This window comes from Papio anubis, chromosome 1 (genome assembly GCF_008728515.1).
Source record: "Papio anubis isolate 15944 chromosome 1, Panubis1.0, whole genome shotgun sequence".
NCBI classification, from domain to species: Eukaryota; Metazoa; Chordata; class Mammalia; order Primates; family Cercopithecidae; genus Papio; species Papio anubis.
Genome location: NC_044976.1, coordinates 85,376,283 through 85,396,104, shown reverse-complemented (window position 1 = coordinate 85,396,104; position 19,822 = coordinate 85,376,283). Strand labels below are relative to the sequence as shown.

At 36.1% G+C, this 19,822-nt stretch overlaps 1 protein-coding gene across 4 annotated transcripts in view; it reads right to left on the bottom strand.

The window, feature by feature from the left end:
- Positions 1-19,822, bottom strand: part of HS2ST1 (heparan sulfate 2-O-sulfotransferase 1) — a 201,763-nt gene that overhangs the window by 12,827 nt on the left and 169,114 nt on the right. For all 4 annotated transcript variants that reach the window (XM_009212233.3, XM_003892150.5, XM_009212248.4 and 1 more), the window contains 3 exons: positions 19,368-19,453; positions 5,851-5,989; positions 547-644 (listed from right to left, as the gene is read on the bottom strand). In XM_009212233.3, the coding sequence (XP_009210497.1) occupies positions 547-644; positions 5,851-5,989; positions 19,368-19,453 (323 nt within the window). The remainder of the gene's footprint in view (positions 1-546; positions 645-5,850; positions 5,990-19,367; positions 19,454-19,822) is intronic.

Below are 19,822 nucleotides of genomic sequence, written 5' to 3'. Positions count from 1 at the left end.
CAAATAAACATGTAAAATTATTTTTAAAAACTGAAAACTCAACACATTCTGAGGAAATACATTTTTTATTAAAGTATCTTCATTTTCCACTTGATATTTACTAGCAAACTAAACCACACCCTTAACCTTGGTTTCTCTTAAAGTCAAAATCAGTTTAACAGTAAAACCAGGTGAATTTTAACCTGCTAAGCCTTTACTTAATTTAACACAAATAGCTAAAACAGTAAGCTTTGGACAAAATAAGATTTATGACCACCTCCCAGTCTCTAAGAGCTCTACTGGAATACAGCAAAACATAGCACCAAAAATAAGAAATATTAAAAACCAGCATCTGAGAAAACAATGCAAGGATATTAGGATATTACTCTACATGAAGAATCTTTTAAATGCATTTAAAAGTAACTGCAAAACTAGATATTACTCAATTACATGTTATTTTTAGTCTAGTCTTTCACCGATTTCCCTACATCTAGCCCTTGTGAAATGAAACACAGATATAGAGATAATAAGAATGATAATCAATTTGAGCCAACTTTATCTCCCTACCAGCATTCGGAGCTATGGCCACAGAAGAACGGGATTTGAAGCCAGAGCTTCTCTGGAGCACAGTCTGAGCCACCTTCTGCTACACATTCATCAAAGGTCTAGAACAAAGACAAAGCAGCATGGGTAAGCCATAAATCCAAGTCTCACCTATCAAATATCTAATGTGGTAAATTGTTAAATAATTGGGTGAGAGTAGGTGGGATGAGACACTCTTATTTTGTTTGAAGTCATGTAAATTAATCACGGTTGGGCATGGTGGCTCACACCTGTAATCCCAGCACTTTGGGAGGCCGAGGTGGGCAGATCACAAGGTCACAAGATCGAGACCATCCTGGTTAACATGGTGAAACCCCATCTCTACTAAAAATACAAAAATTAACTGGGCGTGGTGGCTTGTGCCTGTAGTCCCAGCTACTTGGGAGGCTGAGGCAGGAGAATCGCTTGAACCCAGGAGGTGGAAGTTGCAGTGAGCCGAGATGGAGCCACTGCACTCCAGCCTGGTGACAGAGCAACACTCCGTTTCAAAAACAAAAACAAAAACAAAACAAACAAACAAAAAAATCACATACTGCCTTGTAACAGGCAGCTCTTAGGATCTAGTTTAGAATCTTAGGATAGGTTGATCTGTCTGTCTGTCTGTCTATAGCTTTATCTACATAACTTGTTTCATGTGCTTTTTAAATGTGTTATGTGTTATGTTGTGTCTTTCCAACTACAGTGAAAACTTCCTGAAGTAGCATTCATGGATCATGCAGTAGCATTTGTATCCTCCAGAGCATATAGAATAGTGCTATATAAACCACTTGCACAATTAATATTTGTAAATGACTACTGAAAAGACTGCGCTTTGGGGATTTACATGGGTATTAAAGGCATAGCTCTAGCAGAGATGAAGACAGAGGAAATAAAATATTTTCATGAGGCATTTGATATTATTTCTGAATTTTTCTAGATGGTCTTAGATTTGCCAGCCTAGGCCATTTTCTAAAAAGTGGTTTTATTATCATTTGTGCCGAATTTTGTAGCTCATAAAAAGAAATAAGAAATAAAACCTTACGTATCTATATATCTACCATATCCCAAACTACAGCTATTCAGATTTGAGTATTTGGTGGTATTTTCTCAAAATGAATAAACTATGTCCGTCAGGTGAAAGAATAGCTGACAGTGTTGATACCCCACGTGTTCTCAGCTGGAAGCTATTCTGACCCTCAGGTGATATTTGGCAATGTTTGAAGACAATTTTGGTTCTCACAGCTGAGGTATGGGGGATGCTACCAGGTAGAAGTAAGAGATGCTGGTAAACATCCTACAATGTATAAGAAGCCCCCACGACAAAGAATTATCTGGCCCAAAACAACAATAATGTTGAGGTTGAGAAATCCTGTAATAGGCCAATGATAAAAATTAAGCTTTCAAGCAAAAAATAAAATTTTGGAAAACTTGTATCTGCCACCATAAGCTTGACAGTCTCCCAATACTTAATGACTCTTCTGATGAGACTAGTGGTGATATTAATGAATATGAGTTTTTAATGCTGTATAACAAAATACATTAACATTTGAAAGGTCCATATAAGTCAGTGAACCAGTATGTTCCAAATGACCAATGTATGATGTTTCAAAATTATGCTTGGTTGAAAGATCCATTCCAAGTGTAAAACGTATCAACAGATTTTAATGTAGTAAAGTGTAAAAAGGTCACTGCTATGGTTTCAGATTCTACACTGCAACTAACTTTTGAAACTACCACTTGTCAAGTTTTAGTGTTTACTAAAGAATAGCCGCAATTTCTTGAAAAGGCTATTAAAATCCTCCCTTTTCCAATTATATATCTGTGTGAAGCTGGAGTTCCTCAATTCAACCAAAAGAACATTTTGAACAAACTGAATTCAGGAGCAAATATGAAAATCAGCTGTCTAGTTTCTCAGGGTTCAAAACAAAACAAAACAAACAGAAAATTAAAAAAAATAAAAATAAAAAAAGAAAATCGGCTGTCTATAGTAAGCCAGATGCTAAAAAGATATGCAAAAATGTAAACCGATGCCACTCTTTTCATTTTTTTGTCGGAGGAGAAATAGTTATGTGCATTAAAATATAATTTATGTTAACATATGATGGCTTTACTATTTAGTGTTTTAATATTTAAAAATTTTTTCAGTAAATGGCAAATTTACTGATATTGGTAAACATCAATAGATATAACTCAAAACAAAAGCCATAAACAAAAGCTCTTTTATGGAATCCTTAATAATTTTTAAGAGTATAAAAAGAATTCTTATATCAAAAAGTTTGAGAACCACTGATTTGAATGACATAGTTATTCACTGCTCATCTTTGGATTACTTAATATCCTTATTTTCCAGGTGCTGGGCACAGGTTAAATTAAGTAAAACTGTAGTTCTAAAACGTGCAAATTTGAAATCTCCCAAATCAAAAGCCTTCCATTCTTTACAAGATGAAGTGAAAGCTATCCTAGGTGCACATATATCTAAAATGTGTTTGAAGTGTAACTACAGAGCAGTTCAGATTACTAGAGTACGTCAGTTTAAAACATAACAGTTGCCGTAAGTGCTGAACTGAATACTGTTTAATATACCTCAAAATATCACTTGAGATGCAAATAATCTACAATTTTATAGAAATAAAGTTATCTACACTTTCTTGGGAATAAGCGCCATTGCAAGGTATTTCCAACATAATCATGGCCGCCCTTTAACCTCCAATCTTTCTAAAACCTGTCCAGCTTTAGAAATGTTATATGTATGCAGTCTTACCAACTTTACAGATAAGTTTAACGAAAACTCCTGCTAGTTAAAGATATTAAGGAGTTATTTGCAATAAACACCACTTAACTCATTAGGATATCAGCATTAGGTTAACCAACATGTGTATCACGAGAAACAAGCCAAATTACTAAAAATGTCTAATCACCAATATGTTTCAAGACTGAAAGGGTACATTCTATCATAAAACAAAGTAATTTCTTATTATTATAAATTCAATTATTTACAGATAGCCCTGTCCTCATAAGAAGACAATGCAATAGTATTTTGCTGATGTTATCAACACTACATCTAAATAAACAGGTATATTAATGTTTATTTCATAATGACATTAAAAAAACAAAAAAACAAAACAAAACAAACCCCAGGCCTTATTATAATCAGGGTGAAGAACAGGTAAAGCTCCAGGATGGCCTATCTACCTAAAACTTTCAAACATGAAAGGGAGACGATGTTAAAATGTCTGCCTGGATTTTTTCATGAATACTGAATACGCAACTTTGGAACATGTTTCACAGAAAAATGTCAGTGACATGTTGCATTTCTTCTCTCCTTTTCAAAGGATATAAGAGAGGTTAAGACTATGGGCTCTGGAATTAGAGTGCTTGGTTTTAAATTCCAGCTCTACCATTTACTAGTTGAATGACACCGTGCAAAATACTTAGCTTTTCTGTGCCCCCCAGTTTCCTTTTCTGTAAAATGAGGACAATAACAGCAACCACCCTATAGAATTGTTGTGCAAGCTACCTGAAAAAATACATATGAAATAACTTAAAACACTGCTTGGTATAGTATACAGTAAATGTGAGCTATTATTAGTTAATACTGTTACTGTTAATAATTACTGTTAATAATTATTAGTTATTATTACCCAATCACCCAAACTACACAGGCTAGGAACCACAGAACCATGCTATCCAGGGCTGACAATGACAAATGATGGATATAGGGGCCTACATGACTGCAATCTTTTCCTTTCCAACACTAACGCTAATATTACTTTGGTCAAAGGAGGGAGACAGATACTAACATTTACTGAGTCAAGAGTTAGTGTACATAGGGCTAATACAAAAAATAAAAAGAAAGTGCACAAGTGAATTTAGAAATAAATATCAATAAATTATAAAGTAGTAAGTTGTAAGAGTTATACTAATAGATTTTATAAAACTTTTCAGAATCTCCATAATAAATATTTCTAGAAGATTAAATAATGCTAAGAGATAGCATTATTTAAGAAAACAGATTTGGTTAGTTATCTCTGGATCAGTACCTTCTGCCTAAAACTTTGAGACTAAAGAAACAGCAATTTCCAGAAATCATTAAAAAGGAAAACAAAACAAAAAACCACTGTCCCATCATGTGACACAGAGGATACAACTAATTTAGAAAAAATATTGTTGGGTGTTAATTATCATAACATACCAAATATCTGGCATCGCTACTGTGTAATAGTTTAGGTTTAAAATGTGCAGAATTCACACACTCAACCATTTGTTAAGCACTTACAGGTAACCTAGGTATGATGTTAAATTCTGAGGAAACAAAGATGAATTAAATATATGCTTCAGGAAATTCACCACATTTTGGAGAAGACAGTATGTAAACTGGTAATCCAAATATCACAAAATAAATGCTTAAAAGAAAGAGATTTGAATGAAGTGCTCTGGAAGCCCCGAAAGAGATATGACTAACTGCCTAGAGGCATCAGAAAAGACTTTATGGAAGTGGTCATGTTTGAGCTACATCTTAAAGGTGGATAAAGAGTTTTCCAGAGTAAACGAAAGGCATTCTCAATATAGGGAATAACACATGTGTAAAAAAGTATGAAGCATTAATAACTTAAGCAATAAGTTCAGAGGATGGTGACATTTCATGTGGCCAAAGCACTGGGCACCTAAAGGAAAATCAGACAGGAGAGCTTGTTCTGAGATCGTGTCTAGTTGTGTCTCCTATGTCTTAATCTGTGAGCAGTGAGGTCCCAGTAAAGGTTTTCCACCAGAGAAGTGACAAATCAGTTTGATTTCTTAGAAATATAACTCTGGTAATACTCTAGAAAATGCAATGAAATGGAAAACAACCAAAATCTGAGCCTGTTATGAACTTTGTTGAGCCATTATTCTCTTCTTGCCAGAAAAAAACAGCTGCTTAGCAAAATACTGTCCTTAAGCTGATGATCACAAATATAAACAGTCATCAATACTAAGAGAATCAAAAAATATACAAAAATATATCATATTAGTGAATAATTACAATAATCGCACAGAAAATTGTTAACAGAACCATAAAGAAAACATGATTCTGCCCTAGAAAAGAAATATTTTAAAAAATCACAAAAAAATGTATATTACAATATATCAGCTATGTAACTTCATTTTGCTTCTTCATATTTTGGGTTCTCTTCAAAATTTCCACAATAAGCAAGTAATACATTTATAATTAACATCAAATTTTAAAAGCACACTGCTCACTGCATTTCATAAACAATTATCTTTATAAAAATCTTAAAACTAAAATATTACCTTTTTGTCTCCTTGTTTTCGTCTCCGTAACCCTGGTCTATAATCATCTCCAAATCTCAGAAAGTAATAATAAGAAACTAGCCTCTCAATAGGATCCCTTATGACATTAATGTAAATTGGTTTCTTCTTCACACCAAATCTGAAATAAAACAAAATTTCAAAGGTGAAATTAACATTTTCAATCTGTTTAGGAGTGCCCTGAAATTATATGTTTAAGTCTGAAGTACTGGTCCTATAAGGAAAAAAGAACATGAATTAATTTAAATAATTTGTATGTGTGGCTCTTGGGAACTATTTCATGATTATTCATGTCAGAATATAGTAAACAAGAAATATGAATTTAAAAGTTACGTCTGAAGATAAAGGAAAGGAGATAAAAATGAATGAAAAATAATTTTAAACTTTACCAGCAAGAATTATATAAAACATTTTACTTCTATGTCTTCATTATACTTTAAGCCCAAGTAGAAAATCCCTTCTCAAATTAGTACCCACATATTACTAGGAAAGAATCTAATATTTATAATTTTAAAAAATGAACTTATTTTAAAAATTGTTTTATTACATTCCTGAATAGATCATCTGGTGCTACAGAAAAATTCAAATCTGCATTAACTATGTAGCAATGATTTCTCACTTCTGGCTCATCAAACTAGCCAGATTTGATAGTGTTTTCTGAACACCATCAAACGATACAGCATCAGTGAACACAAGTTGACCATTATCAATCTACCTTCTGTTGCTGATTTTAAAGACAAGATAGAAGTGAAAGACACTAGGTTTTCAGCATTATTTTCTTAGGGAATGACAGAGTTGATGGAACACTGAAGACTTTCACTTTAGCAACCCTTGCAGACCCTAGAACTGTACAACTGGCTCCCTGTTTTATTATACTCCCTTGTCCCCAGTCTTAAAATTTTACAGCTACTATGTTGATTCTTACTTTTCCATAATAGTTCATTTCATAAAATTTCAAAGTCGTTTTGATTGTTTTGTAAGCTTTCTCACAGATGTGACCTGTCTTCATCATTCTTTCTCTTTACCACTTCCCTTTCACTCAGCCTCTTGCTTAGATTACTGCAGTAATATAGTTTTCTAACATCCAGTTTCTCTCCCTTTCAATCTATCTTCCATACCAATTCTCAAAGGATGTTCCTAAACATTATTTGTTAAATCACTCTTCTTACGAATCTGAAATAACTCTACTGATGTATTGATACGAAACCCAAACTCCTTTGCTGGTTGTCTTAGGATTCTTTTACCTTATGTCTTAGGTACCACCTTTTTTTTTTTTTTTTTTTTTTGAGACGGAGTCTCGCTCTGTAGCCCAGGCTAGAGTGCAGTGGCCGGATCTCAGCTCACTGCAAGCTCCGCCTCCCGGGCTCACGCCATTCTCCGGCCTCAGCCTCCCGAGTAGCTGGGACTACAGGCGCCCGCCACCTCGCCCGGCTAGTTTTTTTTTTTGTATTTCTTAGTAGAGACGGGGTTTCACCGTGTTAGCCAGGATGGTCTCGATCTCCTGACCTCGTGATCCACCCGTCTCGGCCTCCCAAAGTGCTGGGATTACAGGCTTGAGCCACCGCGCCCGGTGGTACCACCTTATTGACCTAACTTTCTTTAACTCTCCTCAAACAAGAAACCATTTATCTGTTATAGTTAGGTTGGCCTTTTTTATCTCCTCCCGTATCAGTACTTATTCTATTTCTCTTTAAATATCTTTGCTTATTCTGTCTTCCTTGAGTGTCACTCTCATTTTTCTTTTCTTTTTCTACATTAATTCATTCAAAAATACTTTTTGTATGCACCTAATATTGCCAGATATAATACTATTCTAGGTACCAGGAATACAACAATGAACAAAAAGACTAAATTTCTTGTCCTTCTAGAGCTGACATTCTACTTGGCACAGACAGGCAATAAACAAATAAATAAGCATATATTACAGATGATAAAAAGTGCAAAGGAGAAAAATAATTCAGTGAAAGGGAATAAAGAGTGCTAAGGAGGTGAGGGAGAATACAATTCAAAATAGTGTTTTTCGGGAAGACATCACTAGTCTTATGTAATGAGGAAGGTACCATACAAACATCTGGGAGAAAGTGTTCTGGAAAGATGGGATTTCCAAGTAAGAGGCCCTTGAGGCAGCTAAGTTCCAGGTGTTTTGAGGAAGAGCAAGGAGATCAAGCTGCCTGTAGAATCAAAAAGGGAATACCACAGAAGATAAGAGAGGTGGGGGTGAGGTGGGGTGAGTGCAGATTGTGTGGGTCTTCCATACTGTTACAAGCATTACTTTATACAGAGTCAGGAGGGAGGTCACTGAAAGATTTAAGCAGAGAAGCACCATGACACGACTCATATTAAAAGGTCATTGGCTGCTGTTTTGGAATTAACAGAGGGGCTATAACAAAATCTTGTGACCTCTCTTCCTGATGACTCTAGCATACAGTTCTATTTGCTTTCATTTGACACCTCCTGCACCTAAGAGCTATCAAGCAACTTAACTCTTAGCTTATCCTACTAGTGTTTCTCCTGTAAGTCTTTCTCCCAAACAGCATTATAAGCCACTTGAGGGTAGGCATAGTACCAATAGTGCAGTAAAAATTTCTTTCACAATTTTTTTAAAAGAAGAAAACAGTACTGTTGCAAACACATAGCACTGTCACATTCGGTATTAGAGTAGAAGTTCCACCAGGGTGGGGACTATTTCTCTCTTTTTCATGGCTTTATCACTAGTGCTCAGCACTGTGCCCAACACACAGGTGCTGAATATTAATAGAATTAGGTTGAGGAGACTGTTGTGAATCAGCCACTAACAAAAGTGCCTTTCTGTGAGACAGTACACTGAGTAGTAAGAAAGTAAGGAGGCAACAGCAATGCATTGCTGCTCCCTTAGCTCACAGAGCTGAGAGTTTTTTAATAGGAAACTACAAGGAGAGATTACAGGGCAATGGGTTAGTGATTCCATTCTTAAGACTGAGATTCCTGGGAATCCTCTCTATCCTCTCCATTATTAGCCATTGCTCCATCCCGAGCCATTCCTTTGGGTATAATTTCCTCACAGAAGAACATCTCCTACTAATGTTTCCTCCTTTCACCTAGTCCCTGACATGTAGAGCAGACAGCAATTACCAGGCAGCAGTAAAAGGGAATATGGCATTTTACAAAACTCTTTTTGCTGTCCAGGAAAATGACTATGTGTGGAATGGCTTTCGGTGGCATTTATTAGGAAGTATGATTTTAATGAGACATAATCTGTGAACTCATTTTGAAAACAGATATGAACTATCACATGTAACTTAGGGAACAGTTATATAGACACAAAGGGCTGGAAACAAGGGATTATAACAGATAATGGGCATGATTAAAAATAGCAACTGGACCACTCAGCTCAGCCAGTTAGAAAACAAGAGCCGCTCTGGGGACAGGGCATAGCTAAACAAAAAGCAGCAGAAACCTCAACAGAGGTAAATGCCCCTGTCTCAAAGCTTTGAAGAGAGCAGTGGATCTCCCAGCATGGAGGGTGAGATCTAAGAACGGACAGACTGCCTGCTCAAGTGGGTCCCTGACCCCTGAGTAGCATAACTGGGAGACATCCCCCACTAGGTGCAGACCAATACCTCACACCTCACACGGCAGGGTACACCCCTGAGACGAAGCTTCCAGAGCAAGAATCAGACAGCAACACTTGCTGTTCAGCAATATTCTATCTCCTGCAGCCTCCGCTGCTGATACAGAGTCTGGAGTGGACCTCAAACAAACTCCAACAGACCTACAGCTGAGGGTCCTGACTGTTAGGAGGAAAACTAACAAACAGAAAGGACACCCACACCAAAACCCCATCAGTACGTCACCATCATCAAAGACCAAAGGCAGATAAAACCACAAAGATGGGGAAAAAGCAGTGCAGAAAAGCTGGAAATTCAAAAAATCAGAGTGCATCTCCCCCTCCAAAGGAACGCAGCTCATCACCAGCAACGGAACAAAGCTGGATGGAGAATGACTTTGACGACTTGAGAGAAGGCTTCAGTAGATCAAACTTCTCAGAGCTAACGGAGGAACTACATAACCAGCACAAAGAAACTAAAAACCTTGAAAAAAGAATGGATGAATGGATAACTAGAATAATCAATGCAGAGAAGACCTTAAAAGAACTGACAGAGATGAAAACCATAACATGAGAACTATGTGACAAATGCACAAGCTTCAGCAACCGACTTGATCAACTGGAAGAAAGAGTATCAGCGATTGAAGATCAAATGAATGAAATAAAGTGAGAAAAGAAGTGTAGAGAAAAAAGAGTAAAAAGAAATGAACAAAGCCTCCAAGAAATATGGGATTATGTGAAAAGACCAAATCTACATCTGATTGGTGTGCCTGAAAGTGACGGGGAAAATGGAACCAAGTTAGAAAACACTCTGCAGGATATCATCCAGGAGAACTTCCCCAACCTAGTAAGGCAGGCCAACATTCAACTTCAGGAAATACAGAGACCACCACAAAGACACTCCTCGAGAAGAGCAACTCCAAGACACATAATTGTCAGATTCACCAAAGGTGAAACGAAGGAAAAAATGTTAAGGGCAGCCAGAGAGAAAGGTCGAGTTACACACAAAGGGAAGCCCATCAGACTAACAGCAGATCTCTTGGCAGAAACTCTCCAAGCCAGAAGAGAGTGGGGGCCAATATTCAACATACTTAAAGAAAAGAATTTTCAACCCAGAATTTCATATCCAGCCAAACTAAGTTTCATAAGTGAAGGAGAAATAAAATCCTTTACAGACAAGCAAATGCTTAGAGATTTTGTCACCACCAGGCCTGCCCTACAAGAGATCCTGAAGGAAGCACCAAACATGAAAAGGAACAACTGGTACCAGCCATCGCAAAAACATGTCAAAATGTAAAGTCCATTGATGCTAGGAAGAAACTGCATCAACTAGCGAGCAAAATAACCAGCTAATACCATAATGACAGGAACAAGTTCACACATAACAATATTAACCTTAAATGTAAATGGACTAAATGCTCCAATGAAAAGACACAGACTGGCAAACTGGATAAAGAGTCAAGACCCATCAGTCTGCTGTATTCAGGAGACCCATCTCACATGCAGAGGCACACATAGGCTCAAAATAAAGGGATGGAGGAAGACCTACCAAGCAAATGGAAAACAAAAAAAAGCAGGGGTTGCAATCCTAGTCTCTGATAAAACAGACTTTAAACCATCAAAGATCAAAAGAGACAAAGAAGGCCATTACATAATGGTAAAGGGATCAATTCAACAGGAAGCGCTAACTATCCTAAATATACAGGAATCCAATACAGGAGCACCCAGATTCATAAAGCAAGTCCTTAGAGGCTTACGAAGAGACTTAGACTCCCATACAATAATAATAGGAAACTTTAACACCCCACTGTCAACATTAGACAGATTAACGAGACAGAAAGTTAACAAGGATATCCAGGAATTCAACTCAACTCTGCACAAAGCGGACCTAATAGACATCTACAGAACTCTCCACCCTCAATCAACAGAATATACATTCTTCTCAGCACCACATTGCACTTATTCCAAAAATTGACCACATAGTTGGAAGTAAAGCACTCCTCAGCAAATGTACAAGAACAGAAATCATAATTAACTGTCTCTTAGACCACAGTGCAATCAAACTAGAACTCAGGACTAAGAAACTCAATCAAAATCGCTCAACTACATGGAAACTAAACAACCTGCTCCTGAATGACTACTGGGTACATAACAAAATGAAGGCAGAAATAAAGATGTTCTTTGAAACCAATGAGAACAAAGATACAACATACCAGAATCCCTGGGACACATTTAAAGCAGTGTGTAGAAGGAAATTTATAGCACTAAGTGCCCACAAGAGAAAGCAGGAAAGATCTAAAATTGACACCCTAACATCACAATTAAAAGAACTAGAGAAGCAAGAGCAAACACATTTAAAAGCTAGCAGAAGGCAAGAAATAACTAAGATCAGAGCAGAACGGAAGGAGATACAGACATAAAAAACCCTCCAAAAAAATCAATGAATCCAGGAGCTGTTTTTTTGAAAAGATCAACAAAATTGATAGGCCGCTAGCAAGACTAATAAAGAAGAAAAGAGAGAAGAATCAAATAGACGCAATAAAAAATGATAAAGGGGATATCACCACCAACCCCACAGAAATACAAACTACCATCAGAGAACACTATAAACACCTCTACGCAAATAAACTAGAAAACCTAGAAGAAATGGATAATTTCCTGGACATTTACACTCTCCCAAGAGTAAACCAGGAAGAAGTTGAATCCCTGAATAGACCAATAGCAGGCTCTGAAATTGAGGCAATACTTAATAGCCTAACGACCAAAAAAAGTCCAGGACCAGACAGATTCACAGCCGAATTCTACCAGAGGTACAAGGAGGAGTTGGTACCATTCCTTCTGAAACTATCCAATCAATAGAAAAAGAGGGAATCCTCCCTAACTCATTTTACGAGGCCAACATCAACCTGATACCAAAGCCTGACAGAGATACAACAACAAAAAAGAGAATTTTAGACCAATATCCCTGAGGAACATCGATGCAAAAATCCTCAATAAAATACTGGCAAACCAAATCCAGCAGCACATCAAAAAGCTTATCCACCATGATCAAGTGGGCTTCATCCCTGGGATGCAAGGCTGGTTCAACATACGCAAATCAATAAACGTAATCCAGTATATAAACAGAACCAAAGATAAAAACCACATGATTATCTCAATAGATGCAGAAAAGGCCTTTGACAAAATTCAACAGCCCTTCATGCTAAAAACTCTCAATAAATTCGGTATTGATGGAACGTATCTCAAAATAGTAAGAGCTATTTATGACAAACCCACAGCCAATATCATACTGAATGGGCAAAAACTGGAAGCATTCCCTTTGAAAACTGGCACAAGACAGGGATGCCCTCTCTCACCACTCCTATTCAACATAGTGTTGGAAGTTCTGGCTATGGCAATTAGGCAAGAGAAAGAAATCAAGGGTATTCAGTTAGGAAAAGAAGTCAAATTGTCCCTGTTTTCAGATGACATGATTGTATATTTAGAAAACCCCATCGTCTCAGCCCAAAATCTCCTTAAGCTGATAAGCAACTTCAGCAAAGTCTCAGGATACAAAATCAATCTGCAAAAATCACAAGCATTCCTATGCACCAGTAACAGACAAACAGAGAGACAAATCATGAATGAACTCCCATTCACAATAGCTTCAAAGAGAATAAAATACCTACGAATCCAACTTACAAGGGATGTAAAGGACCTCTTCAAGGAGAACTACAAACCACTGCTCAGTGAAATAAAAGAGGACACAAACAAATGGAGGAACATACCATGCTCAGGGATAGGAAGAATCAATATTGTGAAAATGGCCATACTGCCCAAGGTAATTTATAGATTCAATGCCATCCCCATTAAGCTACCAATGACTTTCTTCACAGAATTGGAAAAAACTGCTTTAAAGTTCATATGGAACCAAAAAAGACCCCGCATTGCCAAGACAATCCTAAGCCAAAAGAACAAAGCTGAAGGTATCACGCTACTTGACTTCAAACTATACTACAAGGCTACAGTAACCAAAACAGCATGGGACTGGTACCAAAACAGAGATATAGACCAATGAAACAGAACAGAGCCCCCAGAAATAATACCACACATCTACAGCCATCTGATCTTTGACAAACCTGACAAAAACAAGAAATGGGGAAAGGATTCCCTATTTAATAAATGGTGCTGGGAAAATTGGCTAGCAATAAGTAGAAAGCTGAAACTGGATCCTTTCCTTACTGCTTATACGAAAATTAATTCAAGATGGATTAGAGACTTAAATGTTAGACCTAAAACCATTAAAAACCCTAGAAGAAAACCTAGGCAATACCATTCAGGACATAGGCATGGGCAAGGACTTCATGTCTAAAACACAAAAAGCAATGGCAACAAAAGCCAAAATTGACAAATGGGATCTAATTAAACTAAAGAGGTTCTGCAAAGCAAAAGAAACTACCATCAGAGTGAACAGGCAACCTACAGAATGGGAGAAAATTTTTGCAATCTACTCATCTGACAAAGGGCTAATATCCAGAACCTATAAAGAACTCAATCAAATTTACAAGAAAAAAAACAAACAACCCCATCAAAAAGTGGGCAAAGGATATGAAGACACTTCTCAAAAGAAGACATTCATACAGCCAACAGACACATGAAAAAATGCTCATCATCACTCGCCATCAGAGAAATGCAAATCAAAACCACAATGAGATACCATCTCACACCAGTTAGAATGGCAATCATTAAAAAATCAGGAAACAACAGGTGCTGGAGAGGATGTGGAGAAATAGGAACACTTTTACACTGTTGGTGGGACTGTAAACTAGTTCAACCATTGTGGAAAACAGTGTGGTGATTCCTCAAGGATCTAGAACTAGAAATACCATTTGACCCAGCCATTCCATTACTGGGGATATACCCAAAGGATTATAAGTCATGCTGCTATAAAGACACATGCACACGTATGTTTATTGTGGCACTATTCACAATAGCAAAGACTTGGAATCAACCCAAATGTCCATCAGTGACAGACTGGATTAAGAAAATGTGGCACATATACACCATGGAATACTATGCAGCCATAAAAAAGGACGAGTTTGTGTCCTTTGTAGGGACATGGATGCAGCTGGAAACCATCATTCTCAGCAAACTATCGCAAGAACAGAAAACCAAATACTGCATGTTCTCACTCATAGGTGGGAATTGAACAATGAGATCACTTGGACACAGGAAGGGGAACATCACACACTGGGTCCTATTGTGGGGAGGGGGTAGGGGGGAAGGATAGCATTAGGAGATATACCTAATGTAAATGACGAGTTAATGGGTGCGGCACACCAAGAGGGCACATGTATACGTATGTAACAAACCTGCACATTGTGCACATGTACCCTAGAACTTAAAGTATAATAAAATAAATAAATAAATAAATAAATAAGAAACTGACTTTCAAGAATTAAAAAAAAAATCGAAGTATACTCATACATGAAGTACTATTTAGCAAAATAGTACTGATATTGTGCATCAAATTAGATGAATGTCATCAAAAGCATCATGTTAAATGAAAGAAGACACTCAAAAGACTTGATGACTGATAAGATATAGGTGGTGATAAAAAAAAGTTGTCCAAGATTACTTGAAAGTTTCTTGTTTGGTTGTCATGACAGATTAGAATGTGTAAACCTTCCAAAAGAGAATAATGGAGGCCAAGAAAGAGTCTTATACAATGCCTAACTAAGAGTTGGAAATAAGGACCAGCAGAGATTCAGACAAGAAGAAGAAAATACCAGTTAAGACAATATGCTAACTGTAAGAAGACAGAATTTTAAAAAGAATCATAGTAGGAATCATAATACTGCTCTGAGGCACAGAACTAAGTGCTTCATCTACATTATCACATTTAATCCTCACCACCACCCCATGAAGTAATTATTTTAATTATTCTCAAATTAAAAACAGGACACTGAAGATCAAAGATCTGAAACAATGTGGCTGAGATCACACAGTTAGCAAGGAGTCTAAGTGGATTTAATGGCAGATCTGTCTGATTTCAGAGACAGACTTCAGAGTTCACTCTTAGCAGTCTACAGGATCAATGCTGTAGAAAGAGCTAGTAGTACAAGGTTAATAAAAATGCAATCCCACATATTGTCTGGAATGATTAAAATAATTTTCTATAGTATCTACAATGTTGTGACATATTTGTTAAAAGTTGTAGAAAATGGGGCAAACGTCATCTGGTTTAGCAGAGAAGTATTAGGTAGAAAGGACAATCTCACATGATTCTATATATTAACTAATTCTATTTAGGCCTAAAATGTCACTTGATTACTGTTTAGAATTTCAGACCTAATGAAGCATTTAGTTGTTTCTTGTTGCAACATAGCTGCTTCTTTACTGATTCACTTCATTTGTTCTGAAAATAATACTAGAGGCAATATGAAGAAACCAAAATTACAGCAGTGAAAACTCATTCTCATTTCTGGGGACAACCACAAAGGTACATACCTGATACATGCCTGAATAAAACTGTTATATCAAAAATAATTTTCAAATACCTCTCAAGACAGATGCTGACATGTGACACTGAGGTAGTTAGAGCATAAAAAATCTTAGCAGAGTCTGACAGAAAGTACAGCATTAAAAGTGTTCTTTTAGCTATTATTCATTATAAATGAAAATGTTTATTACCGAAGAAGTGTTTTTGAAAGAGACTTCTAACATTTTAATTTTCTAAAGTTTGAAGAAAATCAAAATGGGATAATAGATGCTATTAAAAAATGAATAGTATACATTTAAAAGGGGAGGAATACGTAATATTTTTACTGTTTATAATAAAACATAATGAACTGACAGTTACAGAAAAAAAGATTTCAGTGAACTCATTAAGTTCAAGAACTGCAACTTATTCAACTTTATATTTCCTGCATACTATGACATTTTGAAAATGTTCAACCTATATACAATTTTAAACTGGAAATTTTTCAAATTTATAATAATTTATATCTACATTATCTTAAAATTGTATCATCCACCAACTAAAAAGAAAACAAAACATAACCTAACATTAAAGGGAAAAAATAGAAAGGAAGAACTAGGAAATATACTTCTAAAAAATCAAAGAATAAGATTCAGACAAAAAGGAGCAAGATGGGATAGGAATGCAAAAATGTAAAAAAGATATTTTTGTTATTCTAAAGTTCAGTAAAAAACAAATATATGTAATCAAAACATGGCTTGAATAGACAAGCTTGCGAATATAATGTGTATTTTGGTCAGGCTAAACTAGAAAGGAGCTTTCATTTTTTATTTCTCTATCTTATTTCCTAGGTTTCTTGGGGCTTACACTTGTTTTAATGTCTCTGCTAAGGTAAGTTTTAAAAAACTATGTGTTAAATAAGTATTTTGCCAAATTCACCACTTTCTCTTGAAAGCAAGTATTTTAGTGGACTCCACAAAGTACTATGCCAGTCAAGAATATTGTTTTGAAGAATAAAGCACAACTGACCCTTGAACAATACGAGTCTGAACTGCGCAGGTCCATTCATACATAGATTTTTTTCAACCAGACACAGATACAGTATTTGAGAGATGTGAAACCTGTGTACAAGAAGGGCTGACTTTCAAATTTGTGGGTTTCACAGGGCCAACGAAGGGACTTGCGTATGTGATTTTTATACACTCAGGCAGTCCAAGAACCAATCCCCTGGACATACCCCAGGGACGACTGTAATTTAAAAATTGGTAAGGCGATGTTTCTTTCCTCTCCTTCCCCATTTATGGAGCATATGGCTATTAAGCTAAAAGATATTTGAGGATACTAGTTACATCTACAACAGTTCTTGACTACACAGATACATCAAAAGACATTTCACCTAGGCTGATTTTGTTTAGGTATTTGTTTAAAATCTTGGAAAAATCTATGAAAAATTTTCACAATACTTTTCCCTTCAAATAACTTAAGACTCACTACGAAAGTATTCCAACCCTTAAAAATTCATGTCAGCATTTAATAAATGAGATTAATCTCTTCAAAAAGCTTTATTTTTTCAACTACAAGAACCTCAGCATATATCAGAGTTTTGTTCTAAGTACAAGACTTTGCCAAAAGCAAAAGCACTCAATATATAATTTTAATAATGAAAACCTAGACTATTAGAAACCAAGCTGTGTGTGGAAAAAATAAATCATTTAGGTGAAAGGGTAAAAAACATTTAATTCAAGGATAACGCAGCCCTGAGGGAAAATATGCACATGAACGAAGCTTATGAAATTGGTTCAATGCCTATGCAAAGAAAAAAATAATTAGTTTATTTTAAAGCTGGCTATAAAATATTTTCATTATTGCAGTATGAATTATTTATAGAAAAACATACATCTAACTTTAAAGCTACAATTTTATTGAAAGATCTTGAGTACTATGAGAGGAACTAGAAATAGGAATATATCATTTTATGTATGTAATATTTGGGTGATTCTTTTTTAATTACATGATTTCCCAAAAAGTTAAGATTATCAGTTTTAATCAGTAATATTTTATTCTACTTTTTCTTTTCAAAATTAAGAAGTAAAACTGAGAGTTGGATATCACTTTTATTTTAAATTTTATAAAAAATGCCTTTTAAAGTTGACTAATACATCAAGGTGTGTTACTCTGAAATCATAATAGCTAATTTAAAAACTGAATGAACATGTCTAAGCTTAAATAATAAATTTTTTTTTAGTGTTTTTGAAGTTAATGAAGAATCTTAGGGAAAGCATTTGGATTTGAGGTTTACTATAATGGTACTATGTGTGCTACCAAAAAAGTTCAAATGTATCCATAAGACTCTTATGTTTGGAACATTACGTTTAATTAATTTTCTGATTAATAATATGGCACAGACTCTACAGAAAGCCACATAGTGCTTGAATACTGTGAGCAGGCGTATAGTTTTCTGAACCTTTCTTGAGAGAACTATTAATATGACAGAGGCCGGGCACAGTGGCTCATGCCTATAATCCCAGCACTTTGGGAGACTGAGACAGAAGGATCACCTGAGTCCAGAAGTTAGTGAGAGAGTGAGTGACAGGGAGGGAAAGAGAGGAAAGCGGGGGGTTGTGGGGGAGAGAGAAAGAGAAAATCATTAATTTTTTTTTAAAAAAGCCTCATAACACATCATAATTTTTTTTTTTTTTTTTTTTTTTTTTTTTGAGACGGAGTCTTGCTCTGTCGCCCGGGCTGGAGTGCAGTGGCGCGCTCTCGGCTCACTGCAAGCTCCGCCTCCCGGGCTTACACCATTCTCCTGCCTCAGCCTCCCGAGTAGCTGGGACCACAGGCGCCCGCCACCTCGCCCGGCTAGTTTTTTTTTTTTTTTTTTTTAGTAGAGACGGGGTTTCACCGTGTTCGCCAGGATGGTCTCGATCTCCTGACCTCGTGATCCGCCCGTCTCGGCCTCCCAAAGTGCTGGGATTACAGGCTTGAGCCACCGCGCCCGGCAACACATCATAATTTAAAAGCTAAAATAAGGTAGCCCAAGGGAAAGTGTATACTTCACTATGTCTTGGCTGAGAAGCAGACACACTGGAGCACCAGTAACTTAGTAAGAGCTTTTTTACTTTCTCAGTCAATGATGTAGTAAGTCATAATCTGGCCTCTAGGTTATAACTTGAGCTCTCCTGAAGTAGTGTCATTCTGGTTGTACAAGGCACATACAATAATAAACTTTAAAGAGTAATACTTAATATATAATTAATATAAGGATTGCCAATTTATGAACACTAGAGGGCAGTAAAACACTAAGAAGATATATTTAAATTACAGATCTAAAACTGGCAAAGGCAAGTCAGTACATTCTTTTATTAGAAAATCCTAACAATTTAATGAATTTATTCCTTTTTATGTTACTAAAGTACAAAGCATTCTTTAGTGTGTCATTTTAGTGTAACTTACTTTGCAAAATCCAAGTAAGAAACGTGTCCATGATAAAATCCTGGTTTCATTTCTTTCCAGGAAGTTATATTCTTTACAAAGCGCACCTAAAAAGGGAGAACACACTCATTATGTACAATTTAAAGAATATGAAATTTGATGATAGCAAAATATTTCCAAGTAAGGAATTTAAAAACCTAAAACCATTCTTACAGAGCTTGAAACACAGGTTAGGACTAAGGAAAGTATAGTGTAATCAGCAACTACTAAAATTCATCAAAGAGACAGCTACTATCATTACACTCAGAAAAGAGTGAAAGATGATTCTGAAAACAAACTCGCACAATGAAATCCTTTACAATGCTGTAAAGACATTTACATAGGGTTGGAGGAAGGTCATTGTGGGGGTATTTGCATCTACATCCCACCAACACACATGCTAAAGCAGGCAATACAGGGACATTCTAGCATATCAA